This window comes from Eucyclogobius newberryi, unplaced genomic scaffold (assembly GCF_026437365.1).
Source record: "Eucyclogobius newberryi isolate DKJ021-1_F unplaced genomic scaffold, fEucNew1.0.hap1 SCAF_19, whole genome shotgun sequence".
Lineage (NCBI taxonomy): Eukaryota > Metazoa > Chordata > Actinopteri > Gobiiformes > Gobiidae > Eucyclogobius > Eucyclogobius newberryi.
The window spans coordinates 32,108,186-32,135,010 of record NW_027315823.1 but is presented as its reverse complement, the minus strand read 5'-3'; the positions used below and the strand labels follow the sequence as shown (position 1 = coordinate 32,135,010).

The following is a 26,825-nucleotide window of genomic DNA, read 5'->3' as shown; positions in this document are numbered from 1 at the left end:
GACAAGAGGATGCGACTCTCCCGAAGCCGCTGGCGCTCAGTGGTGGGAATGCTGGAGTTGGGGAGGATCGACTTTGAGGTGACATTGACGCTATAGATGAGCGCAAGCATCGTGCGCTCCTCGTTACGTCCCGCTCACTCCAGCGCAGACGGCGGCAGCTCCTTTCCCGTCTTCCTCTCTGCCCCCTCTCTTTCAGCACCACCGCTTTAAGGACAGCACCTCGCTCTCCGCGCGCACTCCGCCTGTGGATCATATCGTTTTGTGGCTCGTTCGCTTTTTGCAAACTTTAATTTTTTTCCCCCCATCGAAATCTGCACAGGAAGTAACTTTTTAAACACATTTTCACTGGGAGTAAATCTGGCAGAGAAAAGTACAGAGCTGTAAGTATGTGGGAAAAGACGCGCATTCTTCTCTCGGCTGAAAGGCATTGACTGGAGTTCACTAAGGAACAGGAGCGGAATTCTGAAAATTCTTTGGCATTACGCACGGCGCGGAGCTTTATGCCAACGCACAAGACGCACTGGGATAATTACCACATTTTTCAATTATTGAAACAGTTTTACTGGTAACCAAAATAATTGAAAAAAAAATGAAAAAGGTTCAATTTTACGCTCTAAAATACTTCAAACTCCACGTGAATAAAAGAGAGGATCGGCATGTTGTATTGTATTTAGGGTGTTTACTTTCCAAATGGATAAATTGGATGATAGATTACGGGGTGATTCAGCTAAACTGATGATGAAATGCAATTCAATTTTACTCATAAAGCACCCATAATCTTATGTGGGGCGTAACGTGCGCGTGCGTGAATTAAATATACATGGTACATTAGGCAGATAAAACATACATTATAGATTGTATACTGATAAATACGATAACAGTAATTAAAGTAAAACACCTCAAAAATTGGCATTTAGTTTGGAGCCAGGTTGAGGCAGTAAAGGCCAGTGACTTATGAGTGATTAATGAAACGTCGTGGTCGCGTCTGACTCTAAATGTGTTTAATTGCTCGGCTCTTGTCGCGCGGCAGCGGGAAGTGGGCCATTGAATTTAGAGCAGAATGAATCAAGGACAAGAGCAGCCTCTAAATTCCAGCCACAGCTTCCACTCGAGGCGCTTCACAGTGACTCCTATTGAGCTTTGTGTGGTCTAGAGTTCACCGCTTTACTGCTCTCTGCATGAACGAAATATTACTGTTTGTCTTTCCTTAATAAAGGTCAAAATGATTTGAATCAATGCAGTAAACTGACCTGATCTTTATTTTTATGAATTGTATTATTTGCTATTTTCATTTAGCTTAAAAATATGCACAACATATTCAGTAACTTATTTTACTTTAATTAAAGATAGACGCAGTTGACAATGCCTTTGGCCCTCTTTGTCTTCTAACGGCCCTCTCTCGTTGCCAGGGTGATCTTGTCATTCATCTGACCTGAAGTTTCCGGGACGGAGCCGCTGTCCCTCTTCTCACGAGGTCAGGGCTACTTGTTGCACACGCACTCTGACCATGGCGACGAACGGAACCAAAGCCGCGGATGGACACGTCTTAACGGAGACGGTGACCGACGCACCTGACGCCACCAACACCAGCAGCAGCACGCCAAACGACAAACCGAAAACACTGGTGGTCAAAGTGCAGAAGACGAAATCGGATCTACCGGAGAGGGAAAAGTGGGGTGGAAAATTGGATTTTCTGCTCTCTTGTGTGGGATACGCAATCGGACTGGGAAATGTCTGGAGATTTCCGTATTTATGTGGAAAGAACGGAGGAGGTAATCAGGAATATTTGCCATTTTCAAACAAGTGCAATGAGCTTTTCAATTTGATCATGGATAAGAACAACTACCACGTGGCCCGTTACAACAGGCCTAAATCCAATTTTGTCCCGTGCGTATTTACGCACAGGCCTCGCTTTTGGAGCGCCCCGGTCCATTGTTTCCATTTAAGATATGTGTGGATCCCGTTCTTTGTTCTCTTACACGCCTTTACCTCTGATCTCTCGTTTAGGGGCCTTCTTGATTCCATACTTTTTGACCCTCGTATTTGCTGGCATGCCCCTGTTCTTTCTGGAAACGGCCCTTGGGCAGTACACGTCCATTGGAGGGCTTGGTGTGTGGAAATTGGCCCCTGTGTTCAAAGGTAATGCATGGTTCACTCTCTATGAGCTAAACAACACAAATGCAGCATTATTAAAAAAAGAAAAAAAAAAAAACGCCACCTATTTTTCAGGTGTGGGTCTGGCAGCTGCTGTCCTCTCCTTTTGGCTCAATATCTATTACATTGTTATCATTTCCTGGGCAATTTACTATCTGTACAACTCCTTCACCACTGTGAGTATGCCATAAATATTGCTTCTCTTGTCTGGGAAATCCTTCTCACCACCTTAGTGTCCATAAAATGTCTGTGTTGTATTTTTTAACATAGTAACCTTTTGTCTCATGTGGCAGGCGTCTTTCTTTCCCAGCACTTGTTACATAACAGACATTTATTACTTCCTTTCCCACATAATTAGCGCTTTACAAGAGGTATTGATAAATGCATTTGGCGATGAGGCATTCAGTCGACTAAGAGAGCATGAAATCCCAATGTCCCGAATGAGCATTGTGGACTTGGCCGGTGGACAGACACGCAGAATGGGACTTAGCTGTGGGAGAACGCTTTTGCTAAAAAGGATCTTGATTTTTTTCCCCCTCCTTTTTCTTAAATTTTTAGGACCTGCCATGGCAGAGCTGTGGCAATCCCTGGAACACAGATCGCTGCTACACCAACTACAGCATCACGGACACAGGCAATCTGACCAGTGCAGTGGTGGAGTTCTGGGAGTAAGATCTCTAAAGTCTGCATATATATTCAGATTGGATGTTTCAGATTCAGCAATGTGATGATCTCACAGCCATTATTCCTGCATCATAAGTAATACACAAAACCATTATATTAGTGACAAAATATTATACCAGTACATTAGTGACCCAAATTTAATGAGTCATACAAGCCTAAATGTAAATAATTTGAAACCTAGAAATGTGGTATTTTTCAGAGAAATCAAAGGTAAAGTGAAATCAAAATCTCAGGGCGTGAGCAGAAGTCCATTATCCTGCAATAACCGGACCCAAAAATCTGCATATTAACAACTAACACCTCCCCACACTCACCCACAATCTCAATTTAAATGTGATGTCATCTGAAATAAACCAATCCAATTTCACAATAGTGGTAAAATGTTTGAGTCCATGCATGGGTTGGTTTGCGTGACTAGCTGTGACGGTTTACTACAAAAACCTTGGGATAATATTGCTGAATCTGAATATTTGTACATGCATGCATGCCACTGCTTATCATGGAATATCAGCTAAAGCCCCATAGCATGCAGTAATGTGCCACTGGTGTGTGCCCACAGACGTAACATGCACCAGCTGACCGATGGCCTGGAGAAGCCCGGAGAGATCAGGGTCCCTTTGGCCATCACACTGGCCATTGCATGGGTGCTGGTCTACTTCTGCATCTGGAAGGGGGTAGGCTGGACTGGAAAAGTAAGTCTCAAACCACACAGAGTAGATAAAGCAGATCAAGTGTTCTTATAATGGCATTTAATGGTGGCGAGCACAATTATATTGTAATTCTAGTATTATGATTTAAAAAGTTTTGTTACATTAGTAACAATTTAATGCAGTAATTCTGTTACCAAACCAGAGCAAATGTCTAGAAACCTTGTAATTATGTTGGAGATCATTTTGTTTGACATTTGTTTCTTTGGAAGACTTAGATCAGGGGTGTCAAAACTCATTTTGGGCCACAGGCCAAATCTCGACACTCAGGCTGGGTCGCAGGCTGAACAAAACCTAAAAAATAAACCAATAAAAATTTAAAAGAGATAAATAACTTTATAAAGCCCAGTAATAGTTAAATGATAGTTATATGTGGACACTGTTGCAGCAGGTGATATACTCCATATTCATGCATCAGCAGCAAGAACAGGAACATGGACTTGTGATATGATTTTGATATTAAATTTTCATATCACAGACCTTGATGGAGAGGTATCTCCGGACTGTGTGGACTGTAAGGTGCTGGTTCAGGTGTGTAGCTGTCACTGCTTGGTGTGCCGGCCAGAGTACTACCAGTACTAGGCCCGGATTGATATCCAGATAGTTTGGGAGAATGAGGAGACACAGGGACGGGCTTTTGGAGCTTTATTGAACCTCACAGGTGCACATAGATTGCTTTCTGATTCTCTGATGATCGCTCGCTCGCTCGTGTGTCTGGATAGGCCAACTGGATGATAGCTTAATTGCCCGATTCGCCAACTGGTACCGCTGCTGATACATCTCTATCTTCAAAGCACAAGTTCACGGTGGAAGCTTGCTCAAGAGTCGATCCACATGGGAGCCACACCGGCTTTCAATCCCGCCGTCCGGGACTAGGGTCTTTATGATGCCCACGAGTGATTGGATTTGGAGGGCAAATTGTGCGAGTGCCGCCACATCCCCTCGTCGAATGTCAGGGTTAGGGTTAGGTTAGGTTAGGTTTAAACTGTCCGTACGGAAGTCTCAAGTGATCTGTTTCTTCAATGGGCATAGGGACGTCTCCCTTCGACTGCATGGGCAGGTGCTCGAACAGGTCAGGGAGGTGAGGTTCTTGGGGGTCACCTTTGACGAGAGGCTTAGTTGGCGTCAGCACATTGATGAGGTGAGTGGTAAATGCAAAAGGGTGAATAACTTGCTTCGTTGTCTATCCGGCCAGGACTGGGGGGCCAGCAGAAGGTCGCTCCTGGGTATTTATCGGGCCGTCATGAGGGCGGCTATTGATTATGGCTGTATAGCCTACATGTCTGCGGCTGAGACTAACTTAAAGAAGCTTGATGTGGAGCAAGCCCAGGCCTTGCGCATCTGCTGTAGGGCTTTTAGGACCTCCCCTGTCTCGGCGCTGCAGGTTGAGTTGGGGGAATTGCCGTTACGGCTCCGGAGGCTAGAACTTCTGTTGGCTTACTGGGTGAATGTGCAAGGTCATACGAGCTCTCACCCGGTGAGGGACTTTCTCAGGGTTGATGGGGGGCAGAGTGAGGCTGGCGGTATGGTTTTTAGCCAGGTAGGAAATGCGAAGGCGCGGCTTGCGGGGGTTGGTGATCTGCGTGTGAGCCCGTCGGTGGCTTTGTCTGCCATAGCTCCGTGGAAGTTTGTCCCGGCTCCTGTTGATGTTAGCTTGCATGGCAAGCTTAGAGGAGTCGCTGGGAGGGCACCGCAGTTTGCCGTTCAAGCGCTCATCGATAAGCACTCAGGTGATGTGTTTATTTATACCGACGGGTCTAGGGATCCTGAGAGTGGGCGTACTGGCGCCGCTTATTTTGTGCCTGACCTAGGGCTCGCGGTCAAGAAGGGGTTGACAGATCGCCTTTCTGTTTTCACGTCGGAACTCATAGCGATACGGTTGGCATTGGAAAGGGCGGAATCTGCTTTGCAGTGTTGCGGCATTGTGGTGGCCTCTGACAGCCTTTCTGCATTGCAAAGCATTAAATCTGGGAAATCGGATTGCAGACAGGATGTGTTGAATGGCATCTTCTGTCTGATGCTCTCCCTGTCCAGGAAGGATGTGAGGGTTTCCTTCTTTTGGGTCCCTGCGCATGTGGGGGTGGATGGTAACGAAATGGCTGATGCACTGGCTAAACGTTCCCTTGGGCGGCCATCAATTGATGTGGCGGTTGAGTTAAGCAAATCTGAAATCAAGCCCGTTATCAAGAGTCATGTGGTCGGCCTTTGACAGGAATTTTGAAGCCACTGTGTTACTGGACGGCATCTCTATCACGTACAGGGTAGTGTGGGTCCTTGCGGGTCTATGGGCAGGAACGCGTGGGAGGAAAGGGCCTTCGCCCGCATGAGGATTGGCCATACTGGACTCAATTGGTCACTGAGTAGGATAGGCAAACACCCGACCGGTCTGTGTGGTCACTGTCGGGTGCCAGAGACTGTCGAGCATGTGCTGATTTGCTGTGAGGCTTATGATAGAGAAAGGGCCGGGTTGGCCTTGTGGTTTCGGAATAATGGGCGGGAGTTCAATCTGCGGAACGTTCTGGCGATTCAGTCACAGGGTTTGTGTCAGGCTGTGGTTGCTTACTTATGTAGCACAGGGCTGGGTAAACGTTTATAGAGGTGGGAGGTGTTGGAGACTGAGCCGAGGATGAGGAGCAAGAGGATGTTCTAACGCGCTTTGACTTCATGGGCCTAGAAACACCAAAGTGATGGAAGAAGGACTTCTAAAGGATAAAACGACAAAGACGTCCCATGACCTCATGGGCTTTGTAAAACAACAAAGACGTCCCATGACCTCATGGGCTTTGTACTTCCAAAGCACCGAACGTCAAAGAGGGAGAGGAAGATGAAGAAGAGTCTCCCTGGAATAAAGCCGGTCACAAAGACATATCATGACCTCATGGGCTTTGTAACACCAAAGCAATGGAAGGAGTACTTTTACGGACTACGACAGTCTGAGGACTACGAAAAGTCTGAGGAATAAAGTCTGGCGGTATTGCAACAATTGGCTGCCAACCGCCATAAAACAACAACAACAACAACAACAACGAGTGTCCTTAGAGATGGCTCGCTGCTGGTCGTGTGCAAGGACGCGGCTCAGCAACGGAAGGCGATTGGAACTAAACGTCTGGGTGGAAAGAACATTCTTGTGTCTGATGCTGAAAGAAACACGGTCAGAGGAGTTATCGTAGGTGTCCCTACGGCGACGTCTGTGGATGAAGTTAAGGAGAATTTGACTGGAGCTACGGTGGTGGACGCTAGGCGGTTGAAGGTGACCCGGTCTGGGGTAAGATGTGACAGCTTGTCGGTAATGGTAACGCTTGAAGGGAGGTGCCTGCCTAGTAAGGTGTTCATTGGGTTCATGTGCCATGACGTTAGGCCATATGTTCCACCGCCCCTGCGTTGCTTTAAGTGCCAGCGCTTTGGGCATATTGCAGCGGTCTGTAGAGGGAGGCAAAGATGTGGTAAATGTGCAGGAGATCACGAGTATGGGAAGTGTGACGTGGGAGCAAAACTGAAGTGCTGTAACTGTGGGGAAGAACATAGCTCTGCCTACGGGGATGCAGGTTTAGCAAAAGAGCTGCTGAGGTGCAGAAAATGAAGGTCTCTCAAGGTATATCCTATGCAGATGCAGTCAAGAAAGTTTCAAGTAACAGGTTTAGAGTAAATACAGAGAGAGGAGCCAGCGCTGCTCCCAGCCAGGGCGAAATGAGAGAGGCCAGCGTGGCTCCCAAGAAGTGTGAAGGTTTCAAGAGTGGAGGTCCCAAGTGTGCAGGTTCCAGAATTAATGAGAATACCCTGGTTGTGGATAGAGAGGATTTTGTACTCTTTATGGTGGATGTTGTAAACTGTGCTGCTCAGACTCAAAGCAGAACTGAAAGGATCAGGATCATTGCTAAAGCTGCAGGGAGATTCCTTGGAACAAAGGAGCTTGATTGGACAGATATAGAAAACAGGCTAAAGGCGCTAAATGGGAGTCGGAGTGATGGGGGTCTGCTTTTGGGGAGTCAGAGTGATCAGAGTGACGAGATGGGGGTGGGGGTGGTCTCCTGTCCTCGCCCAGTCTCGTAGACGCACGGCTACCAAGCGGCGACATCAGTGGGCATATTAAAGCCTATAGAATGAAGCCTAAAGAATAAAGCTGTACGGTGGAAGCACCGAACGTCAAAGAAGGAGAGGAAGATGAAGAAGAGTCTCCCTGGAATAAAGCCGGTTGGTCTCTGAAACAACAACAACTATTCTAGTCACAAAGACATCATGACCTCATGGGCTTTGTAACACCAAAGCAATGGAAGGAGTACTTTTACGGACTACGACAGTCTGAGGACTACGACAAAGTCTGAGGAATAAAGTCTGGCGGTAATGCAACACTTGGATGCCAACCGCCATAAAACAACAACAACAACAATAAAGTCTGGCGGTAATGCAACAATTGGATGCCAACCGCCATAAAACAACAACAACAACAACAACAACAACATATATAATATATATATATATATATATATATATATATATATATATATATATATATATATATATCTCAAATTAATAGTATAGATTAGAATTGTTTTGCAGGCCGGATTAAAACCTTTGGGGGGCCGGATGTTTGACACCCTACTTAGGCAATATTGCCTACATATACAAGAGTTCCCAAACTTTTCTGGTTGGGACCCCCAAAATAACCATGAAACTGACCACTAACGCAAAATGAAATAGATTTCTGTATAATAGTAATAATGAATAATTTGAAGTTTCAAACCATTCAATACTAGGTTTAATTGTATTTATTTTAGTAGTTTATTGTATTATCAGACCCACTAAAACGGACTGTTTTAATTAAAATAAATTAAATGCAGTGTCATAATTTTAACACGGCATCTTGAAATAAACTCCGGGGGGTCCCAACCCTCACTTTGGGAACCACTGGTCTACACCACTAGAAAGGAAAAAGGAGGTGGAGCGTCATCCATGTCAATCACCAAACCATGCAGATGATTGGTTGCTGATAATATGTGCCATTTTGTAAGCAAGTTAGCAATACTGATGGCACAGTCTGTGTTCAACCTGTTTTTCCCTGAAGTAAAACTATTTTATAACCTAAACACCCTTTTATTTATAATGTATGATTTATTTTGTATTGATGATGTTGCAATTAATATTCATTGTAAACAAATTCTAGTATGACTGCATTTATAATAAATAAAACAAATGGAAATCTCTGTAGGCCACTGCTTGGCCACTCCGCTGATGCTCTCTCTTTAATTGGGAATATTTGACTGTGCCATTGTACAATCTGTGCCGCTACAAAATCATTACGAGCCCGCTTTTTCTCCCCTGATCTGATTCTCGCTGACTTTGATAGCAAATGTGTAAAATTAGTCACAATAAGGCGAGAACCATGCAAAGGGAGTGTGCTGAACCCAAGCGTAGTGGGGTCAGCGTGCCTTGAGGGAGTAGCGGACTAGGTCACTACAAGTGCGCTACTCATGCATGAAGCGAACAACTCTTCCTTTTGTCTATCTTGTTTTTTATGCCTTTGAGGAAAATTGTATCATTTCAGTTCATTATGTCATGTTGTTTGTCTGTGCAGGTGGTGTACTTCTCAGCCACCTATCCTTACTTCATGCTCGCAATCCTGTTCTTTCGCGGCATCACTCTTCCAGGAGCGATAGACGGAATCAAATTCTACATCACGCCCGAGTTTAGCAAACTTAAGGAGTCTGAGGTAAGCTGATGTTTTTGGCAAACACAGGCATCCATACATATCTAGCCTGTCTACAAGAGTTTCAGTAACAAGCTTGCTTCCTGTAATAAACGCTACATTTTCTAATCCGGCAGGTGTGGCTCGATGCTGCCACGCAGATTTTCTTCTCCTACGGTTTGGGATTAGGCTCGCTGATTGCTCTTGGCAGCTATAATACCTTCAATAACAACGTCTACAGGTGAGCAATCAGAAATATGATGACATTTAAAGCTGTTACCTAAATACACATTGCAGTTTACAAAAATGCAAAATCCTCCAACAATTTGACCTTTCTACTTAGAGATCATACATTTAGAAAATATAAAACCCAGAATTAATCTATGGCTAAAATGTTATTCAAATATGAGATGCAATATACAAAGTACACAATGATTTCAGATTTTCTATGAATTTTCCTGGACCTATCAACCACTTTCTAATCTGAATACAGTGTTCACAACTGGAGCACCGCTTTTACAAACACGTGTAGACTATTTATGTTTGTTGTGCCAAGAGAAATGTACAGAGTAGCATTAGGAAGGGAATCTGGTGTAAGACTTTTACCATCGAAATACAATTAACGAGTTAGGATGCATATTTTTCTGCAACAATTTGTATTTTTCATCTCTAAACGTCATTCAGTTGAACCTAAATATGCAACTTGACCTACATATGTACAGAGAATTATAATATTTAGATTGCAGTATAATGCATTTCATATTATGTAAATGTATTCTTCATGGATTACAGTTTTGGTATGTTGCCAACATGGTGTCTAGTCTATAATGTGTAACCAAATGAACAAAGAACAACATATTTGAATAATCTTTTCTTTGTCAATTTAAAAATGCATATACAATACAATATAATACAATACAATATACTTCATTGTCTCTTGAAATGAAATTGGTCTTGAACTCATACTGTAGTGCTCTAGTTTTCTCTTCTTGCCACATTAAATCTCCTTAGTAAGTACTGACGTTGGTACACGTAGGTTGTACTCCAGATGCCCTACCCGGTCCCACCTTTTTTATATAGTTTAAGACTGGTAATGCAATAGTGTTTTTCAAATGTTGTAACTTGATAGATTCCCTCTCTCCGATGGGCCAATATTCCTGTTTTTATGAAGAAATACCCTCAAAATATCTCAAAATGTTCCACTTGATCATGTATTTTGGTGCATTCACTCTGGTCCTTGTCTGGTCCTGGTTTGAGCTATGTTTTGCCCTGCAGAAGAAGTGGTTTAGTCCTGGTTTAGCCATGGCCCAGCCCAGGTTGAGCTCCAGATTTAGTTCAAGGTTTAGTCCCATTTTAGTCCCACTTTTTGATATGGTGTTGGTGATCTATTGGTTATCTCACCTTAAGTATTCAACCACATCCCCAGATCAACATATTGGACATAGATTGACTTGACACAGTAAAGAATACACCAGTTGCATAATAACAATTACAAAAGGCAAAAAATAAATAGTATTGAGACTCTAAATACAAAATTAAGTAGCGGGTCAAATGTACAAGTAAAATAAAATGATGAATTTTGCTTTGACCTGTCTCAATTAAAGAACCAACCTATAGATACCCCAGCAACAGAATGATACTCTTCAACATAAAAACACTACACTTGTCGAAACGATTGTAATTGATGTAAAAATAAACCTCTTGTAGTCTTAATGCATTCAGACTGGTGTGCTGGATTCAAAATGGCGTCCGCCTCCCTCTCCCTCCCTCCCTCCTCCTTCCTGCCCTTCACCAATGTGTGACCGACTGATAAGACGTTGATACCGGAGTGACAATGGCGGCTTGTGTCCCCTACAGAGACTCCATCATTGTGTGCTGCATCAACTCCTTCACCAGCATGTTCGCCGGCTTAGTCATCTTCTCCATTGTGGGATTCATGGCCCACGTGACAAAGAAAGAAATTGCAGACGTGGCCGCCTCAGGTACCGTAATTGCAATCAATGTTCAGCTCGATGGCGCCGCGAGGACACACAAAGGAGGCATTTGGATGAGTGCAAGGAGTCATTTTTGTGAAGAGGGAGATAATGTTCTATATTCAAGTTAAGTTCAAGCTTTTGTGTTTGTTTGAGGAGTGGTTCACAAATAGTAAGTGACAAAGTGGACCATAGTACAGTTGTTTTGATATAAAAGAGACTTATTTATATATCCAAAGAAGAATAGTTTCTTAGTCATGAAGATGAGGGCCACGTTCATAAAGTTTACATGGTCTGGTAGTTACATTCTTCTATAAAAAAAAAAGGGAATTAAAAATGTATATTTTCATACTAATAAAGGACCTTTACCTGATTTTCATTTATTCTAGTCAAGATAAAGGCTCTTTACATCATGCATTGTATGATAAAAGCAGCTAAATAAGCTGCTAAATAAGCCAATAATAAACCATTGAGACTATAATATATGATATAGACATTTAACAAAGTTTTTTGAGATTCTGGTGACAGGGTCACCTCTTTTCATCCAATCAGACACATTGTTTACTATCATCACTATTATATTCCAGACCGGTTGATTCCCACTCATGGTGCATCAAGTGTGACACAAAAGTAAAAAGTATGCAGCGATTGGAGAACTGTCGCGGAATCATTGTAACAAAAAAAGTGTGCCATAACTCAAACATTGGTCATTTGGTTCTGCCTGTAGTGGCATATTAGTTCAATTATACTGATTCTGATACTCTTGAATGTAAATCTATCTACAACCAGACCAATGTCAGCGTTAAAGTCTCCTCTTGCTGTGTCTAAATGGTTCAATATTGTAACATGTCCCTTGTGTAGGTCCTGGATTGGCGTTTTTGGCGTACCCCGAGGCAGTGACGCAGCTGCCTATCTCCCCTCTGTGGGCCATCCTGTTCTTCTCCATGCTGCTCATGTTGGGGATTGACAGCCAGGTAACAACCATTTGGGCCTTGGGGTACAGTTTATGAACATGTTCTAAAAGCCTCTGTTTCCCTCCCAATTTAGTGATTGACAGCTTTCTTTTCTTATCTTAATTTTGAGCTTGGGGCATTCAATTCATTACAATGTATTTTTTAAAACATGCAACTACAACAACAAAGAAATATGTTGAAAAATACAATATACATAATATCCGAATATATATTGTATATTTGTTAGTTTCCCTTCACACATTTGGAGGTTTAGGTAGGTTTTTATCCCTCATATTTCAGGCGAAGTATATTTTTATTTCAAGCAGGGCCGCTGCTAGCCCAAAGCAGAGATGTTCACTGGTGCCCCCATGCCCCCAGCCCAATAATGCATGGGGGATTGATGTACAGTATGTAATACAACCTCAAGTTTCTAAAATAAATTAAATGTTATCGATAATGCATGAATCACAATCTTAAGTGTGGTTTGGGGAAAGAAGTTTTCAACAAAAATTATACAAATACAAATACAAATTTCTTTGCTCCGCCCCTGCTCCGCCCCTGCTCCAGCCTCACTTTGAGCCCTTCTGCTCTTCTGTAGAGCAGATCAAGGCTCTAGAAAACATTACAGGATGAAAACTATTGACGCTTTCTGTTGCATTAATGAAAACATGATTTATCTGTAAGTAGTTGAACCCCTTTTTGTTTGCGTGTGCCGCGGTTTCAGCCCGTCTTGTTTCAGTCTCGCTTTTCACACAGTTTCAAATTGAATACGAGCCCAATCTTCATCACCTGAAGACCATTTGCTCCTTATGGTTTGTAGAATACTTATGCAGATCAAACTTGCTGTAGAGAGAGAGAGCGGCAACACTCGAGTCCTATTTTGATTTGAACTTATAAAAACTACTGTAGCCTCCCAGTTGATTTGCAAAAGGAACAGTGTAGCTGCCGCACAAATAGTCTATTGTGTCAATCAATCCAAACTCCCTGGTCAGGTTTGTGCCCCTAGCACTGTGCGTTATGTGCGTAATGGGAGTAGAGACACGGTTTTCAAGATGAATTGTATGATGTTCTTGCATATTGCCTTTTGTCTGTTGTGAATAAAGATATATGAAATATGACATTAGGCCAACAGTAATAAAACACATTACATTCTTCTTCTTTTCCAGTTCTGTACAGTGGAGGGCTTCATCACAGCGCTGGTGGACGAGTTTCCCCGACTGCTCCGAAAACGCAGAGAGATCTTCATCGCTGTGGTCTGCTTCATTTCCTACATCATTGGACTGTCCAACATCACACAGGTAAGATTGACATTGATTTTCACGCGGGATTGGATAGGAGCTGAAAAAGGGGAGAGAGAGTCCATTTACAGTATATTATTTGATTGAGAGGCGAAGGTGGAATGCTGTGACAGCGACAGATAAGTGACAATTAGTAGGAAATACAGGTTAGATGTTTGCTGTTACATTGTTAAGTATTGTCTAGATTATAAATTTACAGCTAGGATGCACTGGGTCTCAGCGTTGCCGGGACTTATTGTCACATTAAAAATCAAACCAACCCGGGGCCCTATGTAAAAAGAGCCCCCCCTAGTGCTATTTCTGTAGTCACATCATCACAGAGATGGAAAAACAAAATGCGAGTCAGGCCCAATCTGAGAAATGTGATTCATATTCCCTGTGAAAAGATAAAGCCCAGTCTCACTGAAACTAGTCTGAAACTTGCTGTGCTAAATGTCAGATCCTTATGTAACAAATCTCTCTTAATTAATAATTTTATTTCTTCTTATAATCTTGATTTTATGTTTTTAACTGAAACATGGCTCGACAAAAACACAGGAAATGTAGTTCTGATAGAATCTGCTCCACCCAACTTTAAGTTTGAATCTGAAACACGAGAAAACAAAAAAGGGGGTGGAGTCTGTGCTGTCTTTAGAGATGAAATAATTACCCGCAGGTTGTCTTTTGGGGTGTTTTCATCATTTGAGTATGTATCCTTTAAAATGGAGCTAAAACGGTCTCCATCCATTCTCTTCATTGTTTTATACAAGCCTCCCCAGCACTGCCAAAGTTTTATTGATGATTTTACTGAGATGCTTTCAGTCATATGCACAGACTTTGATGGTTTGGTCATTACAGGTGATTTCAATGTGCATGTTGATAATATTTGTGACAGAAACGCTAAAGAGCTTGATGCTGTCCTTGAAACCTTCAGTCTTACTCAGCATGTGAGAGGCCCCACCCACAGCAAAGGACACACTCTAGATCTCATAATTACAAAGGGGGTAAATATTTCAAATGTTAATGTGATCGATGTTGCTCTGTCTGATCATTTCTGTGTCTTCTTTGACCTGTCTGTTTCTCCCAAACCTCCGGTTGGTCCTGCAGTTGTTCAGAGGAGACACATAAGTGATGGCACAGGTGCACTGTTTATGGAAATGATAAACTTTGAAAATGTCTCATGTTCTAATGTAAATGATTTGTTGAACTCTGTTACATCTAGTGTTTTGAATGTTCTGGACACCATCGCCCCTATAAAGGCTAAAATGGTTAAAAATAAGCAGAAGGCGCCGTGGAGAAATGATGATTCGGTCAGGGCACAGAAAAGGGAGTGCCGCAGGGCCGAACGGAAATGGCGCAAGTCAAAGCTCCAGGTTCAAAAAGAGATTTACAAAGAAAAGCTGAATATGTACAACCTAATCTTATGTAGAACTAGGGAAAGATATTTTTCTGAAATAATTGGAAGCTGCAGTAACAACTCGCGTGTCCTGTTTGCCACAGTAAACAGATTAACAAACCCTCCAGCTCAGCTGCCGTTAGAACTCATTTCCACATCCAAGTGTAATGAGTTTGCATTATTCTTTAATGACAAAGTTCAGGGCATTAAAAATGCTATAAATCCCACAATGCAAAAAATTACCCTAAAACCACCAAGACACTTAAGAGCTGACTCACTTTGCACCAGTAACTGACAAAACTGTCCATGAGATCATCACCAGTCTGAGTTCATCTACATGCTGCCTTGATGTGTTACCCACCAAATTTCTAAAGTCTGTGCTGAACAGTTTGTTAGCACCACTCACTCACATAGTTAACATGTCGCTTCAATCTGGAACATTCCCAATGTCTTTGAAAACTGCGGTCATAAAGCCTCTCCTAAAGAAGAGCAGTCTTGATGCCGCAGTACTGAGTCATTACCGGCCCATCTCTAATCTGCCATTTTGGGGCAAAGTCCTTGAAAAGGTTGTTTACCAACAGCTCACAGATTTCCTCTTAATAAACAACTCATTTGATGTTTTTCAGTCAGGTTTTAGACCTCATCACAGCACTGAGACTGCTCTTGTCAAGGTGACAAATGACATCCGCCTGAACACTGACACGGGCAAAGCCTCAGTCTTAATTCTGTTAGATCTGAGTGCTGCTTTTGACACTGTCGATCATGGGATCCTCTTACAGAGACTAGAGGACTGGGTGGGCATCACTGGCACTGCCCTAAACTGGTTAAGGTCCTATCTGGAAGACAGGAAGTACTTTGTTGAAATTGGTAGCTGTGTCTCAGACCACATGACCCTGACCTGTGGAGTGCCCCAAGGGTCAGTCCTGGGTCCCCTTCTGTTCAACCTCTACATGCTGCCGTTGGGTCAGTTGATACGCAGTGAAAATGTGTCCTATCACAATTATGCAGACGACACTCAGATCTATGTTTCACTATCGGCAGGTGAATATGGACCAGTAGATTCACTCTGTCACTGCATCCAACAGATCAGTTTGTGGATGCAAAACAACTTTCTCCAGCTGAACTCAGACAAGACTGAAATAATCGTTTTTGGCCCACAGAAACAAAGAGAAAGTGTTAGCGGTCACCTCCAGAGTCTCGCTCTAAAACCTACAAACCAAATTAGAAATCTGGGGGTAATAATGGACTCAGACTTGAACTTTAATAGCCACGTCAAATCAATAACATCAGCAGCTTTTTACCATCTAAAAAACATTGCCAAAATCAAAAATATAGTGTCAAAACCAGATTTAGAGAGACTTATCCACGCGTTTGTCTCCAGTAGATTAGACTACTGTAACGGCCTGCTCACTGGTCTCTCCAAACGAGCTGTAAAACAGCTGCAGTACATCCAGAACGCTGCTGCTCGGGTCCTGACTAGAACCAGGAAGTATGATCACATTAGTCCTGTTCTCAGGTCTCTGCACTGGCTCCTGTGGCTCAGAGAATAGACTTTAAAGCAGCTCTGCTTGTGTACAAGTCTCTCCATGGCCTAGCACCAAAGTACATCTTGGATATGTTAGTGCCATATGAACCATCTCGGACTCTGAGGACCTCAGGGACCGGCCTCCTGCTGGTGCCCAGAGTCAGAACAAAACATGGGGAATCTGCGTTTCAGTTTTATGCAGCTAAAATCTGGAACAGTCTTCCTGAAGATGTGAGACAGGCTTCTACTCTGACAATGTTCAAATCTAAGCTAAAAACTGTTTTGTTTAGCTGCGCATATGACTAAAAGGATTTTTTCTTTGCACTCTTCTCTTTTGTTTGTGATTTTATTAGTTTAGAAAATCAGTTGGATTGATAATTTTTAATTTAGTTAATTTTATTGTATTTCTGTAATTTCTTTGTGATTTGAATGCATTTTTCCTGCTGTGAAGCACTTTGAATTGCCTTGTGTATGAAATGTGCTCTACAAATAAACTTGCCTTGCCTTGCCTACATTAAAAAAGAGTAGTTGTTAGACTGGTACATGAGCAAAATATCATTTGTGCAGTAATGTAGTTAACTGTACTCTTGGGTAAAAGTCCATATACAATTATTTCAGATTGCTCCATTGCTCCTTCAGATAAGATTTAATGTTTGTGTCTATCCTTTGGAAATACCAGAACATGTGCAATATTTTGTCATGTTATGTTTTATAATGCAAAAAAATACCTTGGCTCATTGGCCTTGTGTGAAAGTCTTATTTTCGAAGCTGTTATGTCATAATTCAGGCCAGTGTTACAGTAGAATCATTATCTCCTCTCCTCCTCATTTTGATTGACACAGATTCCCTTAATCTGTAATAGAAACCTGCAAAAGTAGGTCTTTGGTGGTGTCTTACGTAAGCTCATTATGTTATTAGGCCATATTTCAGTGTGGTAATATTCTTTCACAGTTTCTTAGATAGCCTATAAGTCTACAAAGATATGCATGTATTAAGATGTTTAATGCCATATTCTAATATTATCTACACAGGTAGAAAAGTCAGACAATTTACAATTTTCTATCATAATAAGTTATGGATCAGGTCCAGGTCTAGGTACTGGATATTCACCATGGCGATATTGATCTGTTGTGTAGATACTGGTGAATATATATTTTTTTGCCATCTCAGACTTTCTTTACCTGAGAGTCCTTAATCCTTTCCAGTGACATTTTAAGATACACTATGTATGTTTTCTGGTTGAGGGTCTGTCACCTGCTTGTCTCATAAAAATGTTATAATACAGTTTGCCTGGAATGGAACTATCTTAGTTTATTTTATGGACCATTTAGGCAAAAGAACGTCTCCATGAAGAAAATCCGGAAAATCGGTCCTAAACACCTAAACACAAACCAAATTGTATTTATTTTGCATTGACCACACTTGCATATTTCAATCAATTTCACCATCATTTGAGCCCCAAAGCCTGTGGCGTGTATATAAACTTGCAATAATTGTTCATGAGCCAGCAGTTGCATAAGCATGTAGGCCAAGGTCATATTTGTCCTGGCACGACGACGCAGCTAATCTAATCTCTGCTGCAGGCCAAAGGAGGGAGATCACAGAAGATATACTCTCCACGCCGCCATTCTACGCATCCACATAATAACAGGCGAAACGTGGACTTCATCGTCTCATTTCAATCATGAAGTCTATACTCTTTGCACAGTTAAAAGCAAACTCATTTCAACATGACATTTTACAGCTGCAGTTAGTTTCTGTGTCGTCACATAGTCTGGAGTTTGGTGTATACTTATCGTAGAAATATCTATCAAATTAAGGTTGTCATCTAGACAATGTTTAAATGTTAAAAATCAAGACGTTTTTGACTGTCATCCGAAAGTAATTGTCAATCTAAGGAGCTGGTCTGAGAAACTTGACTTTATACTGTTTATACTTGCATTTATTTATTTTTTCATGGGTAAAAATACTTGGCTTTGCTGGGCCATTGTCATGTAGTTTAATACGTTTTGTGTCATTTTGTGGAACATTCCTGGTGAAATTATAACATCTTCATGGAAAAAAGGTGACTTGGTTTGCACCTGTACTAGTCTTGTCCAGTCTCGATTTATTTCCAGTTTTAGTTCTAGGTTGTTAGGTTTAGTGCCAGTTTTGATTTTTTCGCAGTGAGTCTAATGAGTCAGTTTAGAACATGCAGAATTGGCTTGGAAATTATATCTTTCTTTCAATGTGCTAAATTCCTTGCAGTTTAGTGTTGAGATCTTTGGGTTCATTTAAAGGAATCATTAAAAAACTCTTTTAAAAGTCTTTTTTTTTTCTAAAAACTTTGCACTGGGAAAAACTTTATGAAGGACTTGATTCAAATCTTCAAACCTTAAGGTGGAACCGCATTTACTTTTTGAAGAAATGTCTCATCTTAATACGACTTAAACTTACAATAAAACATCAAACAAACTCGTGACTACCTCTATAAAAAGTACTCTCAAAGCTCTCTCTTGCGTAGCCGAAATCTGTTTCCAGACTGTTCCATGAGTTTGTTTCGGTAATCGTTCATATAAAGGGATTTGGTCACGATCGTCACATCTTCATAATTGCGTTCATATTCTCTTGTGTGTGTGTGATCTGTGCAGGGCGGGCTGTACGTTTTCAAACTCTTCGATTATTACTCGGCCAGTGGGATGTCTCTGCTGTTCCTCGTCTTCTTCGAGTGCATCTCAATCTCATGGTTTTATGGTTAGTTTTCATATATCTCAATATCTATCTCTCATTCTGAGCATTGCAAGCATTTTTTCCCACTTTGACTTGCAGGTGTGAACAAGTTCTATGACAACATTGAGGAGATGATTGGGTATCGGCCCTGTATGTGGTGGAAGGCCTGCTGGTGCGTCTTTACTCCTCTCATTGTGGCTGTAAGTTTGATACTTATTTCAGACATCAATATTTATTTATTTAACCCTTTACTTTTACTAATAACCTGTGTGTGTTTGTTCTCCAGGGTGTGTTCCTGTTCAGTGCTATTCAGATGGTTCCTCTTACCATGGGAGAGTACGTGTTCCCGGCCTGGGGGCAGGGAGTGGGCTGGTTGATGGCGATGTCCTCAATGATGCTCATCCCAGGATACATGGGCTATATGTTCCTCTGCCTTAAGGGCACGTACAAAGAGGTGAGACTCACTTTATTCACCTCCACTTTGGACTGCTCATTTTGACATTTTCCGGCCAATCCCATACGATTTGACAATACTTTGCAAAGACAATTGGGTCTGTGATTTTATCCTGTCATGCCTGATATCTGATGGGCGTGACTTACAGGTGGATTAACCAATCAAAGAAATGCATGGTCCATCTAAACAAACATGGCGGCGTACAAGTAGAAAAGGGGGAAGATAAGAGATCTATAGTGGCCGTGGTTGGACTGTCCCAAGTTAGATTTTTGTTTTGGCGCCCTTTATGATTCCAAACCTTTCTGCATTCGAACAATCCATTCCATTTTGCTCCAATAGCTTTTAGTCCTTGCACTGGAAAGTTACCCCTCTATATCTGTCTTGTGCAGACGACATAATAATGCCCATAATATCTCCATTAACATTAAGAGCGACTTGATAAGTTGAATGGCCTTCTCCTATGCGCACGCTCTTTATGACAGATATAGCTGTTGAGGCGGCAAAGGCAGAGTAAATGGGCCATAATTACAGCCGGGGCAGAGAGCTGTCGGGCCGATGTGCAGGTGTCAGTTCCTGCTGCGTCGCTCTCCACTGATCGTCTAATTGTAGCAATCAGAGGCTGATTAGGCCGTGACAGATTTAAACCAGAGCCCACAGCGCCAGTCCACCACCAACGTAATGTAGTCGCTATATGTTGAATCATTTTTATCAATTTCAGCAAACTTAATGAAGGGCTGCAAGATATTTCACAGTCAAACTGAAATCGCAGTTTGAATGGTCGCAATTAGCAAATCTGAGTCATTAATTAGCTAACATTATATCTTTAGCAAAAAATGAAACATCTAAATGAAATCTTTATCGTTTCGACCTCTCCAATTGCGTGGACATGGGATTCTTGTATTATTCTAATATATGAATGCTCTTGGACAACTGGTAAAAGAAAATATTGTTCAGCTCAACATTACATTATGTTATTATTATTATATTAGTATATGAAATTAAATCATGATAGTTCTTATTATTTCGTGTATAATCCCAGAAAAGGTTACATGTCGTCAGAGTGAGTCCCATGAATGAATAAAACTAAAATACCAATAAAATGGTACTAAAGAATGGAAGGAAAGGTAGAAATAATATGTATATGATGATGATGATACTTTTTAAGAAGTCAATTAGGTTTAAAGGTTCTTTGCAGTTCTGCCAAAATCTGAAGAGCAAACTTGTCCCAAAGCCCCAACCTTAACCAGATTACCCATTCTTATAGCTAACTCTAACTGTAACCTGATTTCTAAATAATATATGGCCTAAAATAAACATTTACGAGCATAGCGATCAAAGCAAAGTGACTGTTGTGTGGCCTAAATGGATTGGGTAAAACATTTTGCAGTTATTGTCACCTCGTTTGAGTCCCGGGCTTCACCTTTTGCCCAATGTCTCTCCTCTCTCATCCCCAATTTCACGCTACACTGCCCTGTCCAATAAAGCCTATGGGCCGAGAAATCTGGACACCCCTGTACGCTAGTAAACAGATTTTTTTTTTGTATCGCTCAGGTACTAGACAAAGTAAAACAACTGTTTACTAGTACAAGGACGTTCACATTGTTTTGTCTCTCTCCTCATTTCATGTTATGGCTATCCTGCCCAATAAATCCTTCAGGCTGTCAATCAAACTGACCATTCTAGAGATGCATTAACTAATTTACCGTTGGTGTATACATTTTTGGATCAATGGATGCAAAAAATATTAAAGGTGTACAATGTAATCTGGTGGGTGGTCCTCAACCTGCTTGTCTCCTAATGTTCTACAGTAGGATATTGAATAACATTCTAAGAGCAGACTCGCCACTCCACAGATCTGGCATTTAACGGTGCCTTTTGCTGCCAGCTTCTTCTGTCTTGGAGGCAAAATTTAAATGCCATACTATAGAATATTCTATAGTATGGCATTTAAATTTTGCACCTGTGAGTATTGGAAGAGGCAGGTTTCTGAGTGTGAACGCGCTGGTGATGTGAGCGTTCATGCAGCACTCATTTCTACATCTTTAGCAGCTGTCATTTCATATTTCAGTCATATATCAAGCTCTGTAGACTCATCAAACCATAAATCACACAGTACAAAAGATACAAGTGTAGTGTGTCAGAGGCACTCGTGGCCCCGGGCCCACCATCCGTCTCCACTGTGTGCAGCTGGTGTTTACGCCTATAGCTTTACCGTTTGACAACACACTTTCAGCTGTGACACTGAGAAACTGGCTCCAATTCATTTACACCTCAGAGAGCAGCTTCAGAGGCTGGGAAGAGAAAGTCCCAACAGAAAAAGATGGGGCTATATCTGTTCACAACTAGAAAATATATTGAAGGTATACTACACCAACTTACATTCATATGCAACTCTGTCTCATGAACTCTGTTATAAAAAGTACTCCGGCGGGAGGGAGAGGGGTTAATGTTTGTCCTGTCTGTGTATTGTAAATTGTGTAAGTACTGTATACTGTCTATTGTATTGTATGTGTAACGATGTCTTTGTCTTCGACCACCTCGAAAATGAGATAGCACATCTCAAGGGGCTTTCCACTAAGAAAATAAATGTAAATACAAAGACCCTAGAGCTTGACACACGGAGCATAGAGCCTGGTACACGGAGCCTAGAGCCTGACACACGGAGCCTAGAGCCTGACACACGGAGCCTAGAGCCTGACACACGGAGCCTAGAGCCTGACACACGGAGCCTAGAGCCTGACACACGGAGCCTAGAGCCTGACACATGGAGCCTAGAGCCTGGTACATGGAGCCTAGAGCCTGACACACGGAGCCTAGAGCCTGACACATGGAGCCTAGAGGCTGACACATGGAGCCTAGAGCCTGGTACATGGAGCCTAGAGCCTGACACACGGAGCCTAGAGCCTGACACATGGAGCCTAGAGCCTGGTACACGGAGCCTAGAGCCTGACACACGGAGCCTAGAGCCTGGTACATGGAGCCTAGAGCCTGACACACGGAGCCTAGAGCCTGGTACATGGAGCCTAGAGCCTGACACACGGAGCCTAGAGCCTGACACATGGAGCCTAGAGGCTGACACATGGAGCCTAGAGCCTGGTACATGGAGCCTAGAGCCTAGAGCCTGACACACGGAGCCTAGAGCCTGACACATGGAGCCTAGAGGCTGACACATGGAGCCTAGAGCCTGGTACATGGAGCCTAGAGCCTAGAGCCTGACACACGGAGCCTAGAGCCTGACACATGGAGCCTAGAGGCTGACACATGGAGCCTAGAGCCTGACACATGGAGCCTAGAGGCTGACACACGGAGCCTAGAGCCTGACACACGGAGCCTAGAGCCTGACACATGGAGCCTAGAGCCTGAAACACGGAGCCTAGAGCCTGAAACACGGAGCCTAGAGGCTGACACACGGAGCCTAGAGCCTGACACACGGAGCCTAGAGCCTGGTACACGGAGCCTAGAGGCTGACACATGGAGCCTAGAGCCTGGTACACGGAGCCTAGAGCCTGGTACACAGAGCCTAGAGGCTGGTACACGGAGCCTAGAGCCTGAAACACGGAGCCTAGAGCCTGACACACGGAGCCTAGAGCCTGGTACACGGAGCCTAGAGGCTGACACATGGAGCCTAGAGCCTGGTACACGGAGCCTAGAGCCTGGTACACAGAGCCTAGAGGCTGACACATGGAGCCTAGAGCCTGAAACACGGAGCCTAGAGCCTGACACACAGACCCTTGAGAGGGCCTCAGCTGCCTGTTTAGTTGCCATTTTGAGCACTTTTCACCATTATATTGCTAACATATTTTGGTTGTTAATTGTTAATTGCAATGACAATGGTGAAAATGCTTCATCACTTTGAAACCCATGGATGCAGTATCAGAAGTACTCTCGTGTATTCGTGTGTACTCTTGTGTGTTCTGCTGCTCGTTGACTTCATGAGTTCTGGTTTAAATGCCGTTCCCGTCTCTTCCTCAGCGTCTGCGGCAGATGATCAAACCAGTGGTGCTGTCTCGGTCTCAGGAGAACGGTCCAGAACAGCAGCCGGACCAGAGCCAGAACCCGCCCACTGAAGAGGCCTACATCTAAGCCCCACCCCCTGTCTCTGAGACCACGGCAACACGCTCAGCTTCTGTGATCCAGGTTGGAGCGACCACCAGACTGCCACGTCTGCTTTCATTCACCTACCTCCTGGGGACACGTGAGACCAACCTGATTACAGTTTCAATGTGTATTTGTAAAATACAGATCTATAAAAGCTATGAGGAAAAAGTAAACTACCCAGCAGAGTTGTTATGTGATTTTATCAATTTCATTATGCAAAACGTCTTTAGGAATGAAAATGTCACTTAGGAAATTACTGTATATTCGAAATATAATTTAAAGTGCAGGCCCATTCAATAGTATTGTGCTACTTTAAGGATATTAACCTACTAAACTATATTTACTGTACAAAGAAACTGTATGGTTGCATTTGCTTGTTCATGAGATAAACTCTTTACAATGAATGCAGTGTAATATATGAAGAATTTAAAGGGAAATTTGATACAGAAAGGTTTATGGGAATGTGCAAAAGGTAAAGGCCAAATCTGCCCTGGTGTATTGTTTATCATTCAGTCATAAAGATGTTTACCGACTTTGGAGAAGCACAAGTAGATGCACAGTGTGTCTTTGTCTTTTTAAACCTGTGACCGCAGCAAAAATACCTTTTAGAGATTTAGAGGACATTAGGGTGGAGAGGTCACGACAACAAACGACAAAGCACAGCAACTTCAAACCTCAAAAAAATGCATATAAAACATACTGAAAAATTCTAAATTCTGGGGTAGAAAAATCGGAAATAGAATTATTGAATATAAAATTATAGTTTTGTCTTGCTAATGTTTGGTTATGATTCACATAATCCCAGGAACTATTGGGAAAAAATAGAAAATATTGTAATCCAGATTTATGTAGACCCAATCAAAGATAAGCATGAAAGTGATCAATTTATGGACTGAAGTTCTTTGTATTTGCTGTTGTGACTTGCCAGTAGCTCCACCTGGTTGTTACATAGCAAGAGACTGTTATATTGTTTCTTCGTTTTTCTAAAGCTCTTTGTACGTTGCCGAATATTTTTTGTAGAACCATTTGTAGCTCATTTTGTATATGTGAGCATGACAAGGACCAAAATTATAACATGAACAAAATCAATCAAGCAACCACCCCCTTTTTTCACAACAGGGTTCCTTCAGTTACAAGCACAATTTACACGATCCTATACACAAATCCCACATTTTGCACTGTGCGTTTTGCCTACAAGAATCAACTACAACTGCATGGGTTTAAAGCAGGTTAGGCTAGTTTCAGGGTTGCATGAAGTTTAATTGTAGCAATATTCTACAACGCTATAGTAGTACATATATGAGGAATAGAACGAGGTTATAGTATGGCTGGGAATATATCATAAAGCTGTCGCATTACAGTCAGGAATTTAACTGTTTAGTAAATATAGACAGTAGAAGAAAAGTGGACCATGGGATCGGCCATTTTAGGTCAGCCGTGAGGCAATGACAAGGTTTTGTACAGCTATTTACACTAGGCCTGTATTCTTTCTTAAATGTTCTTTTTTAAATCAACCATTTTACAAAACATTTCTGCATGATTAGCGAGTAACACGTGTGATATCAGCTTATTTTCTTGCCAAGTCGTGCTCTACTATGACTGTTAGCTTGACTCTATCCGGTTCAAGGTGCAGGGCGGACTTAATTGTAAATAGATGAAGCTTGTTTTTGCTTTAAGCCCGAGGTCGATGTGTGACCGGTTGGCGGCTGCTCTGCTCTGTACTTTTGTGGCTGTGACTATATATCTTACACGAGAAAGACAAAATATTGACTGCGTTTGGATGAGATTTTGAGGAAAAAGAACCTTAACCAGCCAAGTAAAAATAGTTCCGGATCACTGTTTTATCAGATCGTGTCGTTTCGCTTGATATAGGGCTAATTTTGTCGCTACATACGCCAGTTTATGAGCAGCTTTCTTTATCGCCACGACTAAATTGCAATGACTGTTAGCGTTGTGCTAGTTCCTCGCTGTCAAAGGTTTAGGTCATCGTTTAGGTTACTCAGGTGCAGAGGCCGTAGAGCTTTGAGGAGTGTGAACTGTTCATGAGCTGGGTGGGATGGGTCCTTCAAATGTCTTTTTTTTCCAGCTCCAAACATAATTCCTGTGGCTGTAGATATCAGCTGTTTCATTGGAGCGTCGTCAATGAACTGGTCGTTACGTTTACCATGAACTATAAGGGCTCGCGGCTCGATGGACAGAGCATTTACCCCTTAACTAGAAGCTCCTGGGATCTGGGTTTTACTGTATATCTTTATCATTGCGAGAGTTGTCGTTTACAAATAGCGTTGTCATTGTTGAGTTTTGCAGTTTTTATAATAGTCCTTTGGTCCAGTGCCCTCTTCTACTGTCTATGTGCGTAATCCATGTCTCAGGAACAAAGGTGGAAGTGACCAAACTGTACACACTAAATCTACAATTATTACATTTTAAAAAAGCACACCAAACATTAAACAAAACTTACCACACGTTTACTAAATCGCATATCAAACTCCTTAACATTTTACATCACCTTTTACAAATAACCTGGGCTCGGTGTCACAAAACATTGACTAAAGGCCAACAGAATGTTGCCAGACGCTATATGCAGGGCCAACACCGCTAAACTACCCTTTAGAGGGAACAGAAAAACCTATTATGACATATCAAGAAGAAAGAACGTTATTGCTAATGTTAAGAAAGCTGCTGTTATATTGACAGAGCTCAAAATGATTACATGGATTCTGTGGCAGCTCTTCGCGACAAAAAACTGGACTTTTATGTGAATTCAAAAGTGTGCAATGACCTAGGTTGCTGGGTGAATTTTTGTATAGTACCATTCTGCAGTTTCTCTTCGAAAATGTTGTACATGTACTTGTGAATGTCCGTACCACCTGAAATCATCTTTATTGTTTTCTTTTGTCTAAATGTTTGAACAAAAAGTGATATATTATTTGCTGTTTATTGCAATAATAATATCTCAGACACTAAAGCACATATCTCTATCAACTATGAAGAATATAATAACCTTAGAGTAATAATAAAGAGGATGATTATAATAATACTGTAATAGAGATGTCTAGTCAGAGCATATTGTTTTGTATATTTCTAGCTGTTTCTTGGGCCTAATGTAAAATATTCTATGTAAAAAATATAATAAATGTCTTTAGATGGTGTTCTATGAAAAAGCATGATTGCAATATATGTTATCTGCAAAAATAAAGACTTATAGTTTA

General features: G+C 42.1%; 1 protein-coding gene across 2 annotated transcripts; it reads left to right on the top strand.

The window, feature by feature from the left end:
• On the top strand, positions 1-26,825 carry slc6a1b (solute carrier family 6 member 1b). 2 transcript variants are annotated; one of them, XM_072452672.1, is made up of 15 exons: positions 3-380; positions 1,410-1,772; positions 2,008-2,139; positions 2,230-2,330; positions 2,713-2,822; positions 3,398-3,530; positions 9,118-9,252; positions 9,366-9,469; positions 11,086-11,210; positions 12,063-12,175; positions 13,321-13,452; positions 18,983-19,085; positions 19,161-19,261; positions 19,348-19,515; positions 23,488-26,825. In XM_072452672.1, exons 2-15 carry the CDS (start codon positions 1,508-1,510, stop codon positions 23,596-23,598), a joined length of 1,833 nt encoding a protein of 610 aa, XP_072308773.1. In that variant the 5' UTR covers positions 3-380; positions 1,410-1,507; the 3' UTR covers positions 23,599-26,825. The 2 variants fall into 2 exon arrangements, with proteins under 2 accessions (XP_072308769.1, XP_072308773.1); XM_072452668.1 differs by having other exon boundaries at positions 1-380; positions 2,008-2,330.